Here is a 22,262-nt window from a genome sequence, read left to right on the forward strand (position 1 = left end):
GAAATAATACCACTTCTATAGCTCTGAAAAGTTATTCTTTAGCCTTATTTTTAACTTATATCCCTTATTTGGCCCTACCGTCAACTCTGTTAGTTAACTTGTATTAACAGTAACTTGTGATTTTTTACCCCTCTTTCTTGATTGAACCAACCTCAAAATCACCTCCAAAAATTATATATAGTGATACAACTAATGCCGATGAATCCTTTTGCGAAAAAACATATGTACCATTTACGATCTTAAAAACTAAATTAACGAAATGTCCAAATTAGACTTCTTTTAATACTATCTAATTTTGATGGCACAAAATCATTATCCAACAAATGATAAAAAAATATCTAATATTTCTGAAATAGTTGTGTTGATTTATAAAATTATTTTATGGTATATGTTACTTGGATAATTTTGATGTTCTTTAACAAAAACAAATTTTAATTTTCTTTCAAAAATAAATTTTTAATAGAACTTCAAAATTCTCTTAGTAACATATGATACAGAATAATTTTATAAATTAATACATCTCATCTTAGAAATATTATTTTTTCACAATTTGTGAATATCATTTTTGTGCCATAAAAATCGTAAGTCTTAAAAAAGTAGCCTAATTTGATGAATTTTAATTCTAAGATCGTAAACGTTACATACTTTTTTTTTTGCAAAATGGATTCTTCTCCGTAGTTGTATCGATGTAAAAGTTACATAAATTTTGGAGGTAATTTCAAGATCATTTTAGTCAAGAAAAGAGGGATGGAAAATCTCAAATTACTGTTCACGCAAGTTAACCGGCAGAGTTGACAGTAGAGCCAAAGAAGGGATACAAGTTAAAAATAGGGTCAAAGATTCAACTTTTTGAGAACCATAGAAGGAAGTGGTATTATTCCTAGGGCCGTATAGAAAATTTACCTAAAGATCGAGACTTTCTTTACCATATGATTGCTTCAGACCAAATATGAATCCCTTGAACTCCAAAAAAAAAGATTACTAGTACATTTTTCAAAATGAATTTCATTTTGAACTGTGATTTTGTAACAAATCAACTACGACATTTCTATCCAACCAAATCGCACATCTTAAATTACCGTTAATTCAGTCGAACTCTCCATGAAGGCAAGATATGAAATTAGTATCCCACAGGTATAAAATATCCAGCGGCGGCCTCCGGGCAGCAGGCTAGTATTGCCGCATATTGGACTGTGCAGCCGTTGGCCCGTTGCGACGGTTGTCTCTTCCCGCGCGGCGACAGAGGCCATTTCTGAGCTTATCTCCAAGCCTATCTGTCGCTTACAAATGCCACAGCCATCCGCTTCAGTCGTCCGACCACTCATCCCGTCATCCGCCATGGCGGCCTGCTTCCTCCGGCCCCTGCTCCCCCCCAAACCCTTCCTCTCCGCCCGCAGGCCTCACCTCCCCGCCGCTCCCACCATCAGCACCACCACCGTTCGCTGCACCGCCGCGCCCAAACCGGCAACCTCCACGCCGAAACCCAGCCAAGAAGAGGCCGTCAGCCGAGAACTGCAGCAAGTGCCACAAGAACCCAGCGGCGCGGCCACTCCGGACGAGGCGAACGCCAACCCCAACAGCATCCCCGACGAGGAGACCCCGGCGGCGGCGGCGGCGACCACCTCCTTCGCGGTGGCGCGGCGGGTGCCGTCCGCCATCTCCCCGGACCCGCGGCGGCGGACGGCGCTGACGCAGGAGGAGCCGCCCAACTACGAGATCGGGTGGAAGCGCACCAAGGAGCTGCCCCTGGAGAAGCCCCGCGGGTGGGCCATCGCCGACTTCCTGGAGAAGCTGGAGGGCCTGATGGCGCGCGGGCGGTACGGGTCCGGGCAGCTGCTGGGCACCGCGGCGGGCGTGGTGACGGAGCGCGCCCGGGAGGAGGCGGAGATCCTGGTGGCCGAGGGCGGTGTGGAGGAGCGCGTGGTCACGGAGCTCTTCCGCGTGCTCCGCCTGGTGGAGATGGACGTGGAGATGGTGAAGGCCGCCGTCAAGGAGGACACCGTCAAGGAGCGCGTCGAGACGGCGCGCGCCCGCTGCCGGCAGGCCATCCTCGTCGCGCTCTCGCTGTGACGATGCTGGGCACTCTGCGCGCAGTCTCTGCTCTGAAAATTCATGGCGGCATGCCTTTGTAACTAAACTAAACGGTTAAATGAACACGTGAGATTAGCATGAGTAGTACGTATCAATTTATTCAGTTACAGGAAATCGTATCTTGCTAAGCTGCTATGTGCTGGATTTCTGAATGTTCCACGTCAGCATTCCTTCCGTGTATGATACTGCTGGCATACTGCAAAGTTTTTTTTGGTGAAAATGTGATGCTGCAGTGGTCAGTGAATGCAGTTGACATGTACAGGAACTGCTGCTGCCTCCTGCCTCCTATTGATCTATTATTGGAAAAGTTTCTACTGATCGAGGAGGGTTCCTCTCATCTGTTCATCTTGAGCTCCGAGTTCAGTTTCTCCGTTCGAATTGCACGGGATGTGCTCATGTGCACCAGCTTCTGCACCTTCCTGGTCCTGAGGTACTGAAATATACATAGCAGCACATGCCTCGCTAATCGCTATTGACTGCCGACTGAAACTGAGCTAATCCAGCAGCATCCCGTGGAACTCCTCTGAACCTGAGCTGGGCTGCCAAGCAAGAACCTGAATCAGCTTGCCTGATGCACACACCTCAACTTACACTAGTTCGATTTCTGCAGTAACTCAAAGATCTGAATCCCCCTTTCCCTCTCTTTCCTTCGAGAAGCAAATATGGCTCAGGCGCTCAGACGAGGTTCTTATTTTTTTTTGAGTGGAAGGTAGGAAATATATTAATTGTGATTCAAAATGTTTACATCCAAGAATACAGGAGCAGCACCAAGCCAAAGATGACGACCAGGTTCAAGAGTACAAGCATGCTTGGCAAGATAATGAGCCTCCCAGTTGCATTCCCTACCTTCATGTGCAAACCGCTCACAATTGAAATATCTCGATCTTACATTAATATCCTGAAGAATCATCATATAAGGACATCTAGACATTTCCCTGATGTTCTTAATGACACTTAAGCAATCCGAGGCCACTGTGATTTTCCTTAATCCACAATCTTCAGCAAGAGCTAATGCTTCTGAACATGCCATTGCTTCCAAAGTTTCTGGTTCAATTATATTGGGTAGCACCAAAGCACTTGCTGCAATGAAATCACCATGATCATCTCGACATACTACTCCAACAGTGCCTTTGCCGGCGGTGTGGTTGACAGCTGCATCTGCATTTATTTTGCATCGTCCATTTTCAGGTGCTAACCAATGTCTAGATTTTACTTTTTGTTGTTGTTGGCACTTCCCTTTCTTTTGAAATCCCTCCATAATTTCCCATTCTTCTATCAGCCTATTGACCATTGACATTGTAGATAAAGGGCTCTGATATATCCCATCATAGATTGCTTTCCTCCTTGCCTGCCAAATAGCCCAACAGGTGACAAGAATGTGTATAGAATCAGCTTGCGAAATATTGCTGCACATAAAGAAAATCCAATGCTTTGGGTCTGAAATATGTAAACTAGCGATCAGCTCTGTTACTTCCTCATCTAGCTGAGCCCAAACACATTTAGACATTGAGCAATGCAGCAATGCATGGTCCCATGTGTCCTCATCTGCACCGCAGAGTTTGCATTCAGCTGTATCACACATATTCCTACCTTTGAGCATACTGGCAGTTGGAATTGAATTCAAAGCAAGACGCCAACAGAATATTTTGACTTTAGATGGCAATTTCATATTCCATAGTTGTTTCCATTCCTTTTGTCTTTTAACAAAATCAGAGCAGCTTGCCGTTCCTTCAAAGTAGTCATCTCTACTCTTCTTTGCTTCAATCATCATTCGATATGCTGAGCGCACAGAAAATATACCATTTCTTTCATGGTGCCAAGCCCAACAGTCTTCTTGTTTACTCATACTTAATGGGATCTGCAATATTGCTTCACTGTCCATTTGATTGAAAAAATGTTGCACTACCTCTGTTTTCCATGTCATAGAAGTATGATCAATCAATTCAGAAACAAAAGTTGGAGGGTTTCTTTTTTTCAGAATAGAGAGGCCTAAACATCCCAGTTCTTGGAATCCAATTACATCCCCATATTAGTGTGCTTTTACCATCACCAATGCATTTGATCAATCCTTGTTTGAGCACCTCTATTCCATCATATATGGCTCTCCAGGTCTTGGATGGATTATTCCCAATAGAAGCACTGAGGATATCACTAGAGGGAAAATAAACTGATTTTAGTACTTTGAAACATAAAGATTCCGGTCTGATCAGCATGCGCCAAGCCTGTCTTGCAAGCAATGCAAGGTTAAAAATTTCTGTCTCTAAATCCCAAGCCTCCCATGTACTTTGGCTGGATGATTTTATCCCAAGCTACCCAACATGATTTCCTTTTCCCACTATCACTCCCCCACCAGAATTTTCGAATCAACGAATTTAAATGCTCACAAAGCCCTCTCGGCAATTTGAAACAACCCATGGTATAAGTAGGGATAGCTTGTGCAACAGATTTTATCAAAACTTCCTTTCCTCCAGCTGATAATGTTTGCTCTATCCATCCTTGAATTTTATTCCACACCTTATCTTTTATATATTTGAATGCATTGTTTGTTGACCTACCAACCTCAGTGGGTAAACCCAGATATTTTTCATTCAACGATTCATTCTCTACCTGAGTAATAGTTTTGATATTATCACGTAAAGTTTGTTTGCACCCTCTATTGAAAAATATAGATGATTTTGCAAGATTTACCTTTTGGCCTGAAGGGTCACAATATTTGGTGAGGGACTCTTGCACTAACTGAGCATTGCTTGCATCTGCTTTAAAAAATAGAAGACAATCGTCAGCGAACAATAGATGATTAATCTTCGGTGCTGTGCGCGCGATCTGAATGCCGTTGACAGATTGATCTGCTCCTACCCCTTTAAGTACACATGACAAGCCTTCAGCACATAGTAAGAATAAATAAGGGGAAATAGGATCACCTTGTCTAATACCTCGAGTTGGCTTGAATTCTTGTAGTCGTTCTCCATTAAACAAGATAGATAAGGAGGCTGTCGTTACACATTTCATAATTTTATCCACCCAAAGTCGGTTGAACCCCAATTTTAGCACTATTGCTTCCAGATAGCTCCACTCCACTCTATCATATGCCTTCATCATATCCAATTTCAAAGCACAATAAGCATTACTTTTTGAACGGTTCGTGCGCATGAAGTGCAGACATTCATAAACAACCAGAATATTGTCACTAATAATTCTTCCAGGGATAAATGCTGATTGCTCTTCGGAGATGATATTTGGAAGGACCCTTTTCAACCTATTTGCCAATGCCTTAGAAATTATTTTGTAAACCACATTACAAAGGCTGATAGGCCAAAACTGGTTCAAGCTTACTGGATTCTGAACTTTTGGTATTAGAACAATGAACGTGCTATTGATTTCAGTAGGTACCTCATCACCATTGAGCACCCTCAGCACCATCCTTGTTAGATCCTCACCACAAACATCCCAGTTGCGCTGAAAAAAATGTGCAGGAAAACCATCCGGACCCGGCGCCTTAGTTGGGAACATTTGGAATAGAGCATCCTTAACTTCACTTTCATCAAAAGGAGCACAAAGAAACTTAATCATCTCATTTGTGATCTTATGGGGAACATGATCAAGAACCATGCGCATGTTGGATGTGCCCTCTGACTTAAACAGATTGCTGTAGAAATCTGTTGCCATTGCATGCATCTCCTCCACCTTTGTGCACTCAGAACCATCAGGTCGATTTAGCTTAATAATTCTGTTCCTGGACCTTCTTCTACTTGCTCTTTGATGGAAAAATCTGGTGTTACTATCCCCTTCTCGTAGCCATGTAATACGAGATCGTTGTCTCCACATTATCTCCTCTTGGTAATTCAGTAAAATAATGCGTTCCACCACCTTTTCCTCCTCCGAAACATTGTTCCTTGCTGGGTCAGATCGCAATTGCTCCAGCCTTTTCTTCTGTTCCTGTATCTCCTTCCTCACATCACCAAAGCTTCTTTGACCCCAAGACCTAAGCTCTTCTCCAAGATGGCAGAGCTTGATTCTCATATCTTTAACTGGATTACATGGTTGCCCCTCTTTCGAAACTTGCTGAATTAGGGAGGGCAGGCCATCATTTGTTTCCCACATAAGTTCATATCTGAAAGGCCTTCCCAACCCACGAATATTCTCGCTCTTTTTCTCTGGCTGAACGGATAAAAGAATAGGACAGTGATCAGATTTAACTGCCGTGATATGATGAACCTCAGCAATAGGAAAGCGAGCACACCAATTAGCTGAGGCTAGCACCCTGTCAAGGCGAACACGAACAAAGTGTCCTCCTGTTACTTTTTTCTCAAATGTCCAGTCCAAACCAATGTACCCTAAATCACAAAGCTGACACACATCAACAGCCTCTCGAAAACCTGCCATAAGGTATTCTTCCCTAATGTTAGATCCCAACTGTTCTTCCCTTTTGAGAACTTCATTAAAATCACCTATACACACCCACGGCAAATCTGTATCACTTTTCATTTGCTTCATGATATCCCAAGTACGGAATCTTAGCGACCTATTTGGTTCCCCATAGATAAATGACATGCGCCAAGGCTCTTTCCCATGTTCACTAACTATTGAATCAATATGGTAATTTGAATATTTTTTAACTGATAGAATCACATCATTGTTCCAGAACAGACCAAGGCCACTGCTCCTCCCGTCACTTTTGACTGCAAAACTATTATCAAAACCTAAAGAATAGCGCAGATTCTCCACTCGATATTTATCAATTTGAGTTTCCATGATGAATAATACCGAGGGGGCATAATCCTTCGCTAGATCGCGAAGTTCCCTTACTGTCGCAGGGTTGCCAATCCCGCGACAGTTCCAACTTAAGGTTCTCATTGCTCTCGGCGGTACTCCTCAAGGGAGCCCGCCGTTTTCATTTCAGTGTCAACTGAGTCATTATTTCCATTTTGCGTCTTCCGCCGTTTATTGACTCTCCCTTTCAACTGGCCATCCCTCTCAAGTTCACTTTGATAGGCATTTGATTTCTGCCAAAGATCAGAATTGTTTCCAGAAAAATCCAGGACACCATCCATTTGTTCAGAAACTGAAACGGAAACCAAAGCCAAATTGTTACTATCTCTAACATTCCCTATTGAAAGGCGCTTACGAGCCCCATTTCCATCAATACTTGTATGCTGGTAACCATCTGTTTCTAGTGTACTTCTTGCATCATCTTTCAGCTCAGAACGGTTATCAACAAAAGCAACTTGATTGTTATCTCCACTCCTAGCCTCAGGTCTTATTGATGGGACCAAGCTCTTATCAAGCTCCTTAGAATCTGACCCCTTAGTGTCAGCCGAACTTGATGGTCTAAATCCCTTCACTCTTCCTTTCCTCTCAGTACTAGCGACCAACCAATCCCCATATTGATAGGCCGCCTTGTCATGCACTCCATCACCACACTCAGAATCCACATGACCCAATAATCCACAAACTGCACAAAATTTTGGCAATTTATCATATTTAACACGAAAAGCTAAGCGATTTCCTTTTCCTCCAGCAGACACATAGACAATCCTTGTCAAAGGCTTCTCAACATCTAGCTTTATTCTAATGCGTAGATAATCACGCCACCCATTGGTTTCGTCATTCAAATCCACTTTCAAAAAATGACCAATTTTATTTCCAATTTGGCGCCCAATATTCTCAGTTCTGAAACCGGTTGGCAGATCATAAACACGCACCCAAACAGATAGATCCTTGAATTTCACTGTCGAGGGCTTTGTGATACCATCATACTCTTCTAATAAAACATCATTCCCCCTAAATAGCCAAGGCCCATCATCTAGCACCTTTCTCCAATCCCCTAGACATGAGAATTGGAATACAAAAAGATTTTCATCTACGGCCTTAAAAATGACATCCTTTGCCAAACTCCAAGCATACTTCATATTGGCTAAGAAAGCTGCATGACTGAAAGGATTTGGAGACATAACCTTGGCCAGAACAGTCCAGCGAGCCTCAGCCTTTAACTCCTCTAGGTTCTCTTCCAACACAATGCCTTCATCCTCATCCTCACGTATCTTCAGGTGTTGAAGCAGGCTATCTAACTCGGGATCCATAGAATGCAAACTTGGGTTGTATTCAGCCATCTCCCCAAACTAATCAACAGACCGCTCACAAGTGCCCCCAAATCGCAACCAAGGCCGAGAAACAAACCCAATGTTTGCCCTTTAGCCAGCTCGAATCGCGATTGGGAGACCAGAGCAAGAATAAATCAGATTAGATTAGATTAGAAGGGGAGAATGAGAACTCACACTGGATTCAAGTGCGAGTACGAAGAACCCTAGGAATCACCCAGGGGAAGTTTCTCGAGCCTGCGGAGGAGACAGGTGAGAGGTGCGTCCTTAGCTCTCCTTGGTCGAGGCATCGAACCCCTTCCTATTCTAATGCGTAGATAATTACACCACCCATTGGTTTCGTCATTCAAATCCACTTTCAAAAAAAAATGACCAATTTTATTTCCAATTTGACGCCCAATATTCTCAGTTCTGAAACCGGTTGGCAGATCATAAACACGCACCCAAACAGATAGATCCCCGGCCCCCGTTCAGCGATTGGGCGAGTGTGGGCTTGTTTCTACTTTACGGCCGGGCTTGTTTAGTTCGGCCTTTCCAGAGATCTTTTGGGCTGAATCCACAAGAGACTTTCGGCCAGCCTAAAGAATGGGCCTACACTGCTTAGCATGCATAAATCATAAATGGTAGACAAGCATTCCAAACATCGCCGAACAAATTCAGAAGAAAATGACCCTTCAGGGCTTCAGCCACAAATCCTTTTCAACAGAGATGTCCAACATATTTAACTTGTATATGTAGCGATGAAAGATACGGGCTACTCAAATATTCATGGAAGCATAACTGGCCCTGATTCATTTACAAATAAACCCATGCCGTACCCAATCATGAAGTCCCTGACGACCGGAGCGTTAGTCAAATGATGCTGAGCGAGCCTCCGCGTCAGCCAGCAGAGCCCAGAGCCTGATAACAACCTGGCCGCGACTCCAACTTTCTTTTTCCTTTTTTTTTTCTGGTACGGTGGCCTTCCCCGAGTTCCATCACTTCTTTATCCGGCCGCAAACCCCCATCATCTCCGAAGGAACCGAGAAAGGTCAGCAGCATCCCAAGCGTGTAGAGAAATGGTCTGGTGATGTTTTTTTATAGGATAAAAAAATCTCCAATAGAAATGGTCTGGTGATGTAACGTTAGTGCAGGCTTTTACACGTGTGGTGACTGACGCTGCCAAGCAGGCGTTCACTGGCGCCTGATGACTTTCTGGATGCAGAAATCCAGGGAGGTTACTTGGCTGATCCGTGGCCATGAGCTCCACTGACCCCTCACCTAAAACTAATGCATATGCTTCTACGGTTCTACCTTCCATAAGGCGCATGGAGGCCTCCTTTTCTGGTAAAGACATGAGACAGCTATATTGGGAGTTGATGGAGAGAGAAGAAGAAAAGACAGAGGAAAGGGAGGTTTGGTTGGTTGGTCAGGAAGAAAGGTAAAGGGAAAGGCAGTTCTTCAATTAGCAAAGTCAAGTAGAAATTGGGTCTTGACGTGCTGCTAATTAGTATTCTGCAGCCGCTATACGCACAGGCTAGCTATAGGGTGACGATGAAATCTAGCGAGCTTCACGAGCGGCTAGGCATGCATGCTTCACAAGTGGAGTAGTATTAGATTAGATCCGATTTTGCCTCCATTTTCTTACTGAGAGTCTAATTAGGATGCCTTGCTTTCCACTCACTCAAGCTCGATCTCCTCAACTATACTAACCTCCCCCGTCGCGTCGCGTCATGTACACACAGCATCACACGTGCGAGCAACGAGAACCATCACGGTTTCAGGCTTCAGCTTCAGCTAGCCTTACTGATCACACTCCCGTTGCAAGCAAGCGAGCTCCACTGCAGTAGGTAACCATGTTGCACTCCTTTTTTTTATTTAGAAAAAAAGGTTTGTCAACCAAGATGAACTGGAATTTTCCCTATCGCCATGTTTCAGGCCTGCAATCAGCGATAAGCATTGGGACACGGGAATTTCCCATGGCAACCAAGCTGAGCTCTGCTTTCCAAAAGGCCCTGCAGATTTGTCAAAGTCTCCAGCAGGCATCTGTGTCACTAAAAAAAAAATACTTGCAGATGTGACCAAGGAATGCAAACAGCTAGCAGCCTAGCCGCAATGGATCTTGGAAAGATAAACTGAGATAAAATAAAAAACTGGGGGGCATGCAAGGCGTGATGCATTGTTTTTCTAATCTGATCGCTCACTAACCCTTGTTAACAAACCCGGATTAGAAAAAGGGCCATGCGGGGTAGATGTTGTCTCCTTTAAGGAGTTTGATGGGGACGGATGCTCAAAGATTCTCCTGTTTATTTTGCGCCAAGTTCGTAGCCAGAGTGCCAGACACATCAGCCATCGATTTGGTTTCGGTGAGTGACAAGATGTTCTCCACTCCTTGGCCATCTTGCTTGCCCTGGTTCATCCAACCATCAGGCCATCACCCCTTTACTTGCACAATCTTCTTCTGAGATCATGCATCGACCCGTCTGCGAAATATATTCTCTCCTTTTTTAAATAGCATTTGCACCACATTATTGTGGAGTTTGCGTTGTATTATTTGACCTGACAGTACTTGGATGTACAGGCTGGAGTCGACGCATACGCATTTTTTTTAGTTTATCATTGGCCCCTTTGATCGCATGAGTCGTGATCAAACCAAATCTATTCGTGCTGATGTGGAGGAATATTGTTCAGTCTTTGTGTTGTGTACGAATAGTGGCCTTGTTTGGTTTTACACCACGGTTCGTAGCGCACGCAAGTTGAGAAAAGAATCTCGCATGCATGGTGTACTAAATAAAGTTTATTTTCAAAACTTTTTCAAAAATGAGTGTAACTTTTCGCGACGAATCTAATGACAGTGATTAATCGATGATTTGCTACAATTATGCTACAGTATTGCACTGTCAGTACTTTCAGGGTCACCCTAACATCCATGATCCATGCTTTGCTGTTCTTCAGTACAAACTGACTAAAGTAAAGATTCTTTCGCATTAACAGCTGCAATGATGCGAAAGCCATGCATGCTAAATTATTGTCGCTGCAATCCAAGAACTCTGCTGCGAAGGAATCACGGCACTCCTTGAACTACGTTCCAACAAAAGTTTTGTGCCGTAGGTTTGACCTATCTGCTCTTTTTCTACTCTTATTCTTTTGGGATTCCTATTGCTAATTGCTAGCTTAATTTGGCCATCGTATGCAATTGTTGACTGATGAAGCAACCTGCTGTGAGTCTGACCACCACGCAAGAGTTGTATTTAAATTTAATTAGCCTGTTCTTTTGTGAATTAACATCCTTTTATTTTTTGCTCATATCGACCTCTAATGACGGTGCCCATGCTGAATATAAACTTGCTCTAACCTTAATCTTATACAGGTTGTTACACCAATCGACGCAACTTTGATACGCATCCCGTGACGAACCATCTTGTTCGTGAAAATCAAGATTCAGGAGAAGCTTAGTTTACCTCGAGGAGCTACAGGCCCGACCCGCTCGCCGGAAGGCGGAATATAATCTCTCGGAAGAAGCAAAACCTAAGATCTTGGAAGCAGCGAGAATGCAGCACCGCCAAATATATTCTCCAAGTGCAAGCCGGCTGGTATGTGCAGTGTCTTTGCTGAGATATTCCGACGCATCTCGCCGGCCGACGATCCTGCTGGCCACCGCCGGTGCGAGTACGAGCCGGAGCCCTCGCCGACGCCAGTGTCGGAGCCACCTCTCTCGTCAAAGTAACAAACCTAAAAAAATTACTGCCAAAACCACGTCGTCGCATAGTCACCGGGAACGTGGTATGGTGCCACGAACGTTATTTTCGTACCAGGAATACGGGTACATTTTCATCCCAATAGTATTAAAATCACTCTTAAATAACATACCACGTATCTCATTCCACGTTCCTCGATGATCCGGGAACTTTTGTGACTGTGGGTGGTCGCCCCCGCCCTCGTTGCGTGCGATGCGATGGCGATGATCAGTTGGTCACCAAACTGACAGCGAGCGAGCCGGCAGCCAGCGCCAAACCGCACGGCCGCAACCACCGAGCGAGCCGGCCGGCCCCTCGCTGCGGCCGTGCCGGCCGGCGTATCTAGCCGTGGTCCCGGTCGCACGTGAAGCGAATATCGGCGAGGATCCCCGGCTCGCCGAGCCGCCAGAAAAGAAGAAGAGCGCACGGAGGCGCGCGATATCCGCGCCCACGCCGCATGTCCCCCCGGCCGGGCTGGGCTGGGCACTCCGTCCGCGGTGGCGCGCGGATCCGCCCGCACCCGCACCCCACCCACCGCGCCCCGGGACACCAGCGAAGCTTCTGCTGGAGCGGATCGCGCGCGCGCTCCCCGACGCCGGCTAAATCGCGCCCCGGATCCCCGGGTAGATCGCCTCTGAGTTGTACGCGCCGGAGCCGAGATCCGCCTGCTGTCCCGGCGCAGGCCGGGCTGGCGACCTGGCGTACGTCGTCGTTGCGGCAGGCGCATAAATTAAACCAGCCGGCGGCGGCGGCGGCGTCCGTGGTGGCCCGCGCCGCGGGGCGTTTCTTTATGCCCCGCCCGCCGTGTCGGAGCGGCGACGATCGACGAACCCGGCTCGCGTCGGCCCGCCGTGTCGGAGCGGCCGGGCACGCGTCGCGCCGCGGTTGGCCGCGGCCCCCAGCGAGTTTGGTGCGGGCGCCGGGCACGCACGCAACGCAGCGCAACGAACTAACCTGGGAGGCTGGCTACTGGGAGCTGCTGCTGCTGCTGCTGCTGCTACCAGAATCGCAGAGGATTTCAAGGTCTCGAACCCGCCATCTGCTGCAAGCAAAGGGCACGCGGAATCACACACACACCATCGATCTCAGGTCAAGAATCTCCTCCGATCCGATCCGCTGCGGGTAATGCGATACCCCAATGCAAAGTGTATCGCCGTCGCCGTGCCCAAGATCGATCACGATCTGCTAGATCATGTGGTGCCAGTCCAGTCAGCACTGGCTAGGGATCGCGCGAACACATGCATTGTACCAGTGTTCGATTTGCGGTTCATTTATGCGCAAGGTCTTGAAGAGTTCGCTTTGTTCCTACGCTGATGGTCAGGTGAAACTCGAGCTCTACAGGTTCAGAGACTTCAGACGACGACGCGCGGAATCGATTCCCAGCTCGAAAAGCACGCGCGCCTACATCTACATGTGGCGTGGCACACGTTCCCCATCTCCTCCTCTCTCTCTCTCTCTCCGCGCTGGAATGCTGGATGGGTGGCCTCGACCCACCCAAGTCGTCGCGCGCCGTCGACTCGTCGTCCTAGCATAGCCGGGCGCCGTGCAACACGCAGTGCGATTATTCTGAAGCTACCGTCTTAATAACTAGATGTTTGGTGCATAATTACAACAGCTAGCGCTAACGACGTGGGCAGAGTGATCCGGGCGCTATGTGACAAATAAAGCGGAGGATCACTGTCTCAAATTCGCCTAAGTCATCCTTCTCAACTCTTGGATCCCACCAGAGAGTTTTGCACCCCAGCTGGAGGGAACAAAAAGGGCCCATGCACTGCCTTTAATAATCTTCCTCTTTTTTTCCTTCTCTCTAATGGTGTGTCCTTTCTTTGAAATGACAGCATAATGGGGAAAGTAATTCGATCTTTGAATGATAATGATGCCATTAATAACTCAGTACTAACATGGACATCCAAATTTTCTTTTGATGACCAGGGTCGTAAGACCTCAGCTAGTGAACTTATCAAGAAGCTCCTTGATAGCTAGACCTTCTTGCTCTCTATACATGCTCTGGTATAGTGGTATTGTCCGGTAAGTAAATGGGAGTATCTACACGTATACTAGTACTTCTCTACTAACCAACAACTCAACAGGGGGGGGGGTGGGGGGGGGGGGGGGGTTGATGGCAAAGATCCTAGGAGATCACCAACAACCAAATTAAAATGTGCTCCTTTTTATTTAGTTTTGTCTAGATTTTCTTGCAAACGATAGGGTTTTGCGGCACATGGTATTAACTATAATCTAAAGAGGCCAGACCAGTAGACGCAATTTAAAACTTGAGGCAAGGGAAGCTCGGGAGGCCAAGTCTCCCTTTTAATAAGAGGGGGATATATTTGCCCTGCAAGGAGATCTCTTCCCCTTCCATTTTAAAAGGGTCTCGTGCATCATCCAATCAACTCTCTCTCGATCTCTCTCTCCCCCCTCTCCCTCTCCTCCCCCACCTAGCTTTGTTCATCTCGTTTTTCCAAGTCTTCCTCCTAAGCTAGGTCTTCGTTCTTGGATATGAGTGGGAGCAACTTTGGGGACAGCATGGGGTGGAGCAGTAGCGGGAGGTCGCCGTCTGGCTCCAGAAGGGGCAAGAGAGGCGGCAGCAGCGGCGGCGCCGACAAGCCCAAGCAGCCGCAGCGCGGGCTCGGCGTGGCGCAGCTGGAGAAGATTAGGTTACAGAGCGAAATGGCCGAGTACTTCCATCCTCTCGGCCAGCCCCCCAGCAGCTTGATCCACAGAACAGGCAGCCTTAACTTGGTAAGTGATGGGCGTCGTCTTTGCGAACCGCTTCGATCCCTTCTGTAGTTTATGATTAGGAGTCCTAATTTCTCGTGCTTTTGGGAATGGATCGATCTAGCAGGAGGATGCACGGGCGTCGACGTCCTCGCTGTCGTCGTCGCCATCTTCCTCCTTCTATGCTACCGCAGTCTCATCGCCGTTCCCAGTCCATCCAAACATTTCGGTACATAATATATATAAACACCTCTCTTGATTATTAGCCCTTTAGGAAGAATTTGGTCTGTCAAAAGTTCAGATATATATCTAGCTTCTACATGAAAGATGGATATATAATCCAAATGCAACTTCCTTTGATGCATGATTTGGTGGTTGTGTATATTTAACATAGGAAACATGCATGTCAAGATAGTAGCAATTGGTCCTTTTTCTGAACACAGAAGAGGGGGGTTTTCAGTATTCTCAGAGATCAACAGTGAATTGGTTGGTCTTTCGTTTGTCTCAAAGAAAATTCACTGAAGAGCCATGTTTCTGTCAATTTTCATTTGAGCTACATGTGTTTCTGGCTAAGTTGGCTCGACAGCTCTACTTTTTTTTCTCTTTCCTTGCAATTCATTATATTTGTCACCTTTTTCTTGTTAGACTTTGATCTCTACCTACACAATGTGTTTTCTTTGTCTGTGTGGTTCTGAATGTGCATGCCAATCGAACTCCTAAAAATAAAGGACCATATCATCTTCTTGTGCACCTTTCAATCGTTATACATGTAGCCTATAAATTATTGTAACACCAAGATAACTTTCTTACATTATTTCTGACATCATCATGTAGACGGCATATGGCGAGAGAGGTGGAGACCTGCGATACGGTGAATTCCAAGCTCCCATAATAAGGTACAGTAGTGTGAGCTTATATATTATCACCTGCATGCTCATCACTTACTGAACTTCAGATAAATCTCACTTCCCATAGCTTGTGATCAAGTTCTAACTAACATTGCTGAATTTACAATTATGTATCAACAACCAGATCACCGAGCAGCAGTGATATCTATGGCGCCCCACATTATGCGCATCCTAATAACATCACATTACCACTCTTTGAACCACAGGTACGTAGACCAGGTAGAATTGTTGAATGTCTGTTCTAGTTCTAATAATCATTGTTCACCTAGATGTATGTTATATCCTACCATTACTGTCTATACAGCAGTTTTCTGATTAACACGCTTGGATGCAAAACTTTGGTAGGAATCCACTCGATTGAGGGGACATCATGATAGAAGTCGGTCAGCTGATTCAACAAGTATGAACTCCGATGATCCACAAGACGTCGACCTTGAGCTCAAGCTATGACCCCAAAATGTTCCTCCTTTCCCCTCTCCTTCGATGTGATGTGATAACTATATTAGATAGTCTTGATGGGCCTTTTCACTTTGTGGTGCAATAAGTTTCTGAATTGGTGCCACAAGCCAGAACCAAAAAAAGGATTAATTTGCCGTCTTCTGTAATGCCTACCAGAAGAGAGGAATAGTAATGCACCTTTTTTTTAATCAAGACATGCATGGGCATGGGATCTGGTGATCATATCTAGCAGTTATTCTTATGCTGATTGTACTGTGAAGCATATATATGTGTTGACTCCTGCCTGCATCTGCAAGCATACACTGACACAGTTCGTACATGGTGGTTATTAATTTATGCAACACAAATTTCATCATTGCTGAGATCAGAGAGAATGTTCATATGTGTATGAGCACTTGCATGCATGCCAGCAGAATATTTTGATCCACAAGCATAATATGGAACAGAATAATAAATAACTTTATCTGCATATCTCAAACACAGCTGTCTTTTGTACTACTTCTAATGCAGCTTGTCTAGCTCACACGTTCTATTAATTACTCCCTCCTTCCCCGTTTATAAGGCATGGTGGAACATGACACGGTCTTCTAAACAACACTTTGATCATTTATTTATCATATATTATATCACTTTTGATTATAAACTTATAATCATTGTAAAATATATTTGATTATGAATCCAATCATATGAAATTTGCATTATAAAAATAAAAATTTAATAGTCAAATTATTGGTCAAAGATGACAAGGTTTGAATCTTGATATACGTGTATGCCTTATAAACAGGGAAGGAGGGAGTACTAGCTAGTTTCTTCATGTTTGTACTGCAATCATCTTTATTTCCGTGGGCACCAAAAGGAGGCTTCTTAATTAATTTATCTACCTTGGCATACAGAATTGTATACCATGTAATTTGTCTGTTGATCATGCCTTCAGTGTGAGTACCCTTGCCAAGGCGAGAGATATAGATGCTCCATAGGCTTTCATATATACTGATCCTAAGTTATCACATTGTCACACTTTCAGACTTCAAACATATGTTCTCAGTTATATATATGTGGTTTTAGAACTTGTAGATATATGCATGAAGCATTGTTATTATCAGCATGCTGGAATAATGTTGATCATATCGGCTAGCTCATCCACTCTGCAATAAGGTATGATTTGCTCATGCTCAAATTCTATATTACCAGCATGTTCGTTTATCTAATAATATAAACTAGTTGCATTCTAATGGAATTGTAAGTGTGCAATAAATTTTGACATCAATAAAGAACATGAATTGGATTATATCATAGTTGTACACCACGTGGTGATATATATGATCTGAATTGCTCTCCTTGTTAGTGCAACTTTTTATCTATGTACCAATGAAATGCCTCCACAGGGGCACACATCATGTACTATATATGTCTACACATATATATCTAGGTTATTGGGTTACATATATATATATATATACTCCCTCCGTATTGGTAAAGGAAGTCGTTTTGGATAAAATTTGGGTCAAACATTGGGAATATAAATCATCAATAACTTTTAAGTTGTTGAGTTTACAAATGTGAAAATTATATGAATAGATTTGTCTTGAAAAATACTTTCATAAAAGTTTAGGTATATCACTTTTCTATAAATATTTTTTTTTAAATAAGAGGTCAAAGTTGTGTTTTTGAGACCGTATCGCTGTCCTAAATGACTTCCTTTACCAATATGGAGGGAGTATACATATGTATGTATACTGCTTACTAATAATGCCGGCTAGCTCCTAAGTATAGAATTTTGGTCCCTTGAAAAACCAGAATTAGATAACGGTTGAAATAAACTCAGATAGGCACACATAACCATATACGAGTAACATCATCAAATTCAAAGTTTTAGACTTCCTTCAGTCACATATATAAGCACAATGTTCAGACTAGATATGCACCGGTTTTTGACCGAGATTTTGCATATATGTTCTTGGAAAGAAAGAAATAAAGGATGTAATAATAACCTCTTACCCTTGTTTCTCTAACGGGCCGGGGAATGTTCTACGCAGCCATATCACTAGCTAATGCAATGCGATTGTGTACATAACACGAATCCCATAATTAACTTTGCAGCATCTTTTGTGAACAGTGAACACAAAGAATCAGGCGTGAGAGGCATGCTTATATTTCAATTTTGTGAACACAATCATGTGATGCGCACACCACGACTTTTGTTTCTTCAACAAGATGATTATTATTCGCTATTATTATTTGATAATAAATAAAGGGATGGTTACGTTATCGCACACAAAGTATATATATATATCTGTACACGCATGCACCTGGGTGGGAGACATTACATGACATCTTAATCCATAAACTATACTGTTAATCATCGACACGATCGGAGCAGATGATCCTCGCAATCCCATCTACGCGTGTACGAATCTTCCTGGAAAGATCCTACTCATCATGCATGCTTGCTGCCATATATGATGAGGCCTCGCTGTCCCCCCAAAGCCGTATCGGCTTCGATCGGGTGGTGAGTTGCTCCAAATCCCGAACCGTACTTTTCTAATCGGGCCTTTTCAGTTCATCATCGCATGCATCTGCCGCGACCTGCGTTTTTATATGCGCAGGCAATCCTCTCTTTTCAGTTGGAGAGGAAAAGAATGCCTCCTTGCTCTGCAGAGCTTGATGCAAGTTGCTACGTAGCTAGAGAAGATGATGGCGTGGTATACTATTCTATACGCGTACCACCCACAGGGCATGCAAGAGCTGAGGCATGTGTGTGTATGTGCATGGACCGATGGGCGCACGTTACTGGCAGCAGCAACTTGCGGCTAGTGGCGTGCTCTTAACTGCCGATCATCACACCTTCCTCAAAGGCCTTTTAGCATTAGTAGTATGAGCCATCAGTTTGCACAAACTGCACGCAGTACCAACATGCAGCACTTGGGGAGCAGTTGGACGCATGCAGTTGCTAGCTACTTGATCGTACTATATATACAGTTGGATGCCATGACACTTGATGTGTTTGTACTTTGTGTGCACTGTATAACCGTACAACTAGTTGTATAGTACAGGACTAGTAGTAGTAGTAGCTAATAACGGACCATGGTGTATATATCAATACCAAGACTAATATATGCGCTAAGCTAGATGTAATCTACCGCCCATTGTCTTACAAGTAGCCATTTTGGATTGTTAGTATGTTGCTTGTTGTGGTAACTATTGAATTCTAAGAGCATCTTCAGCAAATTACTTATCTCTCATATTCTATATATTTGATTATTTTCTCTCCCTATGACGCACTACGTTTTTTTGTAGTAAGTGCTGTAACAGATTACTCAAAGGATAGGGTGAATCCCCCTACATTTGAGTAAGAGGGAGGTATATTTTGACGATCACAAAAAAATAGTATTAAAGATGGAATTGGTAGCCGGCTGGAGCACCTCTCATTAACAAAAGAATAGATTTTTAGTATTGGGAAGAGGGATAGTAATGCTGGAGATGCTCTATGGGAGACATGAAGGAAGCGGAACCATATGTTCTCTTTATCTCTTACCCCCTAAAGTGAAATGGCACGCCTTTTAGTTTTTGCTAAATATATAAACCAAATGCAATCAACAGCAGACAGGCCTAAGCTTACGTGGGGTACACCTAATGTTGGCCAAAAGTGGATCAGGCGAAAATTCCCCTTAATTTTATTCACGTATAGTAGGGCCGGCACGGTCCCTCTAGCTAGCTAGGGCCATCACTTTATCTAGCTCGAGCTCGCTGGTCGCCTTGCTGGTTGCTGCCTCCTTATCAACCCAACTATGATCATTGATTCATCGGTCGTGTTCTGGCTAGCTCTGTCCCATGCCTATTCTGATCAGATCCATGTTTCAGAGAGCTGGCTCTGCTGGCTGCTGCGTCAACCAACAAGATCGATGCGCTGCCGAGATTTGACAGAGCAAAAGCGCACGGCCACTCGATCGAGGCCGGCCGGATTAATTAGACTGGGCCCTTGCTAACAGAGAGTTGCAATTGCCACCACTCGTGTAACAGAGAGTAACAGATGTTCTTGGCGATAACGCCGAGACCAGAGGATGAGTTAATATATTCGGGGTAAAGCAGGTTTTGCTAGGGGTGGTAAATAAAGAGCTTTAATTTTTAGTCTAGATAATTTAAAAACTGACTCTAATTTTATAAATTTTAAATTAAAATTAAGAGCTAAGTAGAATTGTGAAGAAATCATTAGAAACACGATCCATTGTCACCTCTGGGCCCAGCATGCCATGCCATCCGATGCATGCTTCAAGACCGATTTCGGCTGCTAGTCTGATGAGTTGATGCATGAGCACACATCAGCCGCCTCGTCTTGCGCGGTGTTCCTCACCGTGCTCGGTACGGTCGTCGGGCGCCGCCGACGTGCCGCTCCCGGCCGCGGCTCCCGCGCAAGATGCGCGACGGTTGCGAGTCCATCGCCGTGATCGCAGCGAGATGTGGGATGGATAGAGCATGGGATTCCGTCGCCACGGGCGGCGGCTCGCGACCTCGCGCGGACTGATGGCCTTCGTCGGCGTCGCAACAGTCGCACGGCGCGCCGCCGCGGGTTGCGACTTGCGAGACGCTGGGACGGGCTGCCGTCGCGCATTACTGGGCCCAATCGGCCCGCCACTTATGGGTTCGAAGATGCTTTGGGCTGGCTAGGTGCTGGAGGGCATTGAGTGCGGGCCCTTGTTTTTCAAGGCACGGTTTGTGATTGTTTGGAGAGATCCTCCGGCCCAGGAAGTTCTGTCCATTTTAAAAAGTGAGCCTAAAATAGCCCGTAGTTTCATCCTAAATTGATTTTCAAAAAATTGGCTCAAGCGCGGCCGCGTTTTTTTTTGAGACAGCGTTCTCTTAAAATCTTAGTTTATGACTTGAGAGTATTTTGATGTAGCTGGATTTCACGAATGCAATTGTGTGCTTCTGGTTACTGACTTTGTTCTTTCTGTCCCTTCCGCAAATCCTCCCTACGACCTAGCCCTGCTAATGGGTTGGAACCCGCACCATACCCAACCCCACCCAAAATTAACATATTTAGATACCCAACCCCACCCAACCCAATTAGTTAATTTCACAACTCTAACCAACCCGCCACATTATAAACGGGTAACCCATAAAAACCCATGGGTTCTACTATGCAGATGAATTTAGTGGTTCTATGAGGACCACATATATGTCTAGCCACACTACTTTGCACAGAGTATCTGTCAGTCATATTGACTCATCTCTAAAAATTTCAGTCAATTTCGATAAAATTTTATAGTGTGAACGCGAGATTTGAATTCTAGGGTCCGACTATTGATGTGGAGCCCATGTGTAGTTCTAGCCACGCTGCTTTGCACAGAGTAACTGCTAGTCGTACTGAGTCATCTCCAACAAATTTCAGTCAATTTCGATAAAATTTTATAGTGTGAACGCGATGTTTTAATTCCAGGGTCCGGCTCTTCAAGTGGGGCCCACAGCTAGTTCTAGCCACACTGCTTTGCACAAAATAGCTGTCAGTCGTACTGAATCATCTCCAACAAAATTCAGTCAATTTCGATAAAATTTTCTAATATAAACACGTGATTTTAATTTCAGAGTCCAGCTCTCACGTGGGACCCACATTTATATATAGTTATACTATTTTGTAAAATGTATCCATTTCAACCCACCCCAACCCGCCTCAACCCGCATTTATATAGAACCCGCCCCGACCCACCCCATTAACTAATACAACCCATTTTAACTCATCCAAACACACTCCATTTCAAAACCCACCCCATAAAACCCATTTCAACCCAACCCATTAGCAGGCCTACTACGACCGTACTTGCATAACTTTTGAACGAAGTGTTCATGTTCATGTCGGCTCTACTGCCTGCCATTGTTCCTCGTCAAAAAAAAAGAAAAAGGCTGATTTCACGAGATGAACAAATCGATTTTGGTTCACAACAGCAGCGTCTTCCCCACTGTGGCATTGTCCCTGTCCATCAATTTTCAAGTCGGTGCAGGACTGGGGAGTGGACTCTGAGAAGTTCTCCATGCTCTTCGTGCGAACCACAGAATGCCGTTAGCTATATTTGAACGGCCCGTTACTCATGCTTCTCCGTACCCAAGCAAATCGCACGCCCACCATACAATCCGCAGCTCGCCACGGACAAAAGGCGAGCCTGCGACGAGCGAGGCCCTCGTCCTCCTCCCCCCCCAGCTCACAGGAGGCCGGGAAAGCGACTCGATCGGAGCGGGCAGCGCGGAGCACCCTCTCGATCCCCTCCCCGACGTCGACC

The 22,262-nt window shown here is 44.9% G+C and overlaps 3 protein-coding genes across 5 annotated transcripts; 2 read left to right on the forward strand and 1 right to left on the reverse strand.

Moving 5' to 3' along the window:
• The first annotated feature begins 1,181 nt into the window (after positions 1–1,181).
• On the forward strand, positions 1,182–2,350 carry LOC120675239. The gene has a single exon (XM_039956352.1). The coding sequence runs from the start codon at positions 1,288–1,290 to the stop codon at positions 2,068–2,070; it is 783 nt and encodes a 260-aa protein (XP_039812286.1). The 5' UTR covers positions 1,182–1,287; the 3' UTR covers positions 2,071–2,350.
• A 4,591-nt stretch (positions 2,351–6,941) lies between these two features.
• LOC120674905 lies at positions 6,942–8,201 on the reverse strand. Its single transcript, XM_039956006.1, has one exon. It carries the CDS (start codon positions 8,199–8,201, stop codon positions 6,942–6,944), a length of 1,260 nt encoding a protein of 419 aa, XP_039811940.1.
• A 5,983-nt stretch (positions 8,202–14,184) lies between these two features.
• On the forward strand, positions 14,185–16,254 carry LOC120675240 (protein SPEAR3-like). Of its 3 annotated transcripts, none has more exons than XM_039956354.1 (5): positions 14,185–14,647; positions 14,748–14,852; positions 15,458–15,519; positions 15,656–15,737; positions 15,877–16,254. In XM_039956354.1, the coding sequence occupies exons 1-5, from the start codon at positions 14,405–14,407 to the stop codon at positions 15,979–15,981; spliced, it is 597 nt and encodes a 198-aa protein (XP_039812288.1). In that variant the 5' UTR covers positions 14,185–14,404; the 3' UTR covers positions 15,982–16,254. The 3 variants fall into 3 exon arrangements, with proteins under 3 accessions (XP_039812288.1, XP_039812290.1, XP_039812289.1); XM_039956355.1 differs by having other exon boundaries at positions 14,187–14,647; positions 14,751–14,852; XM_039956356.1 differs by lacking the exon at positions 14,748–14,852.
• The last annotated feature ends 6,008 nt before the right edge of the window (positions 16,255–22,262 follow it).

This window comes from Panicum virgatum, chromosome 5N (assembly GCF_016808335.1).
Source record: "Panicum virgatum strain AP13 chromosome 5N, P.virgatum_v5, whole genome shotgun sequence".
In the NCBI taxonomy this organism is placed as follows: domain Eukaryota; kingdom Viridiplantae; phylum Streptophyta; class Magnoliopsida; order Poales; family Poaceae; genus Panicum; species Panicum virgatum.

Coding starts and splice junctions, on each gene's coding strand:
- LOC120675239 (XM_039956352.1), top strand. CDS start 1,288: ATGCCACAGCCATCCGCTTCAGTCGTCCGACCACTCATCCCGTCATCC.
- LOC120674905 (XM_039956006.1), bottom strand. CDS start 8,201: ATGGCTGAATACAACCCAAGTTTGCATTCTATGGATCCCGAGTTAGAT.
- LOC120675240 (XM_039956354.1), top strand. CDS start 14,405: ATGAGTGGGAGCAACTTTGGGGACAGCATGGGGTGGAGCAGTAGCGGG. Junction 14,853..15,457: donor CAGTCCATCCAAACATTTCG/GTACATAATATA, acceptor ATCATCATGTAG/ACGGCATATGGCGAGAGAGG. Junction 15,738..15,876: donor TACCACTCTTTGAACCACAG/GTACGTAGACCA, acceptor AAACTTTGGTAG/GAATCCACTCGATTGAGGGG.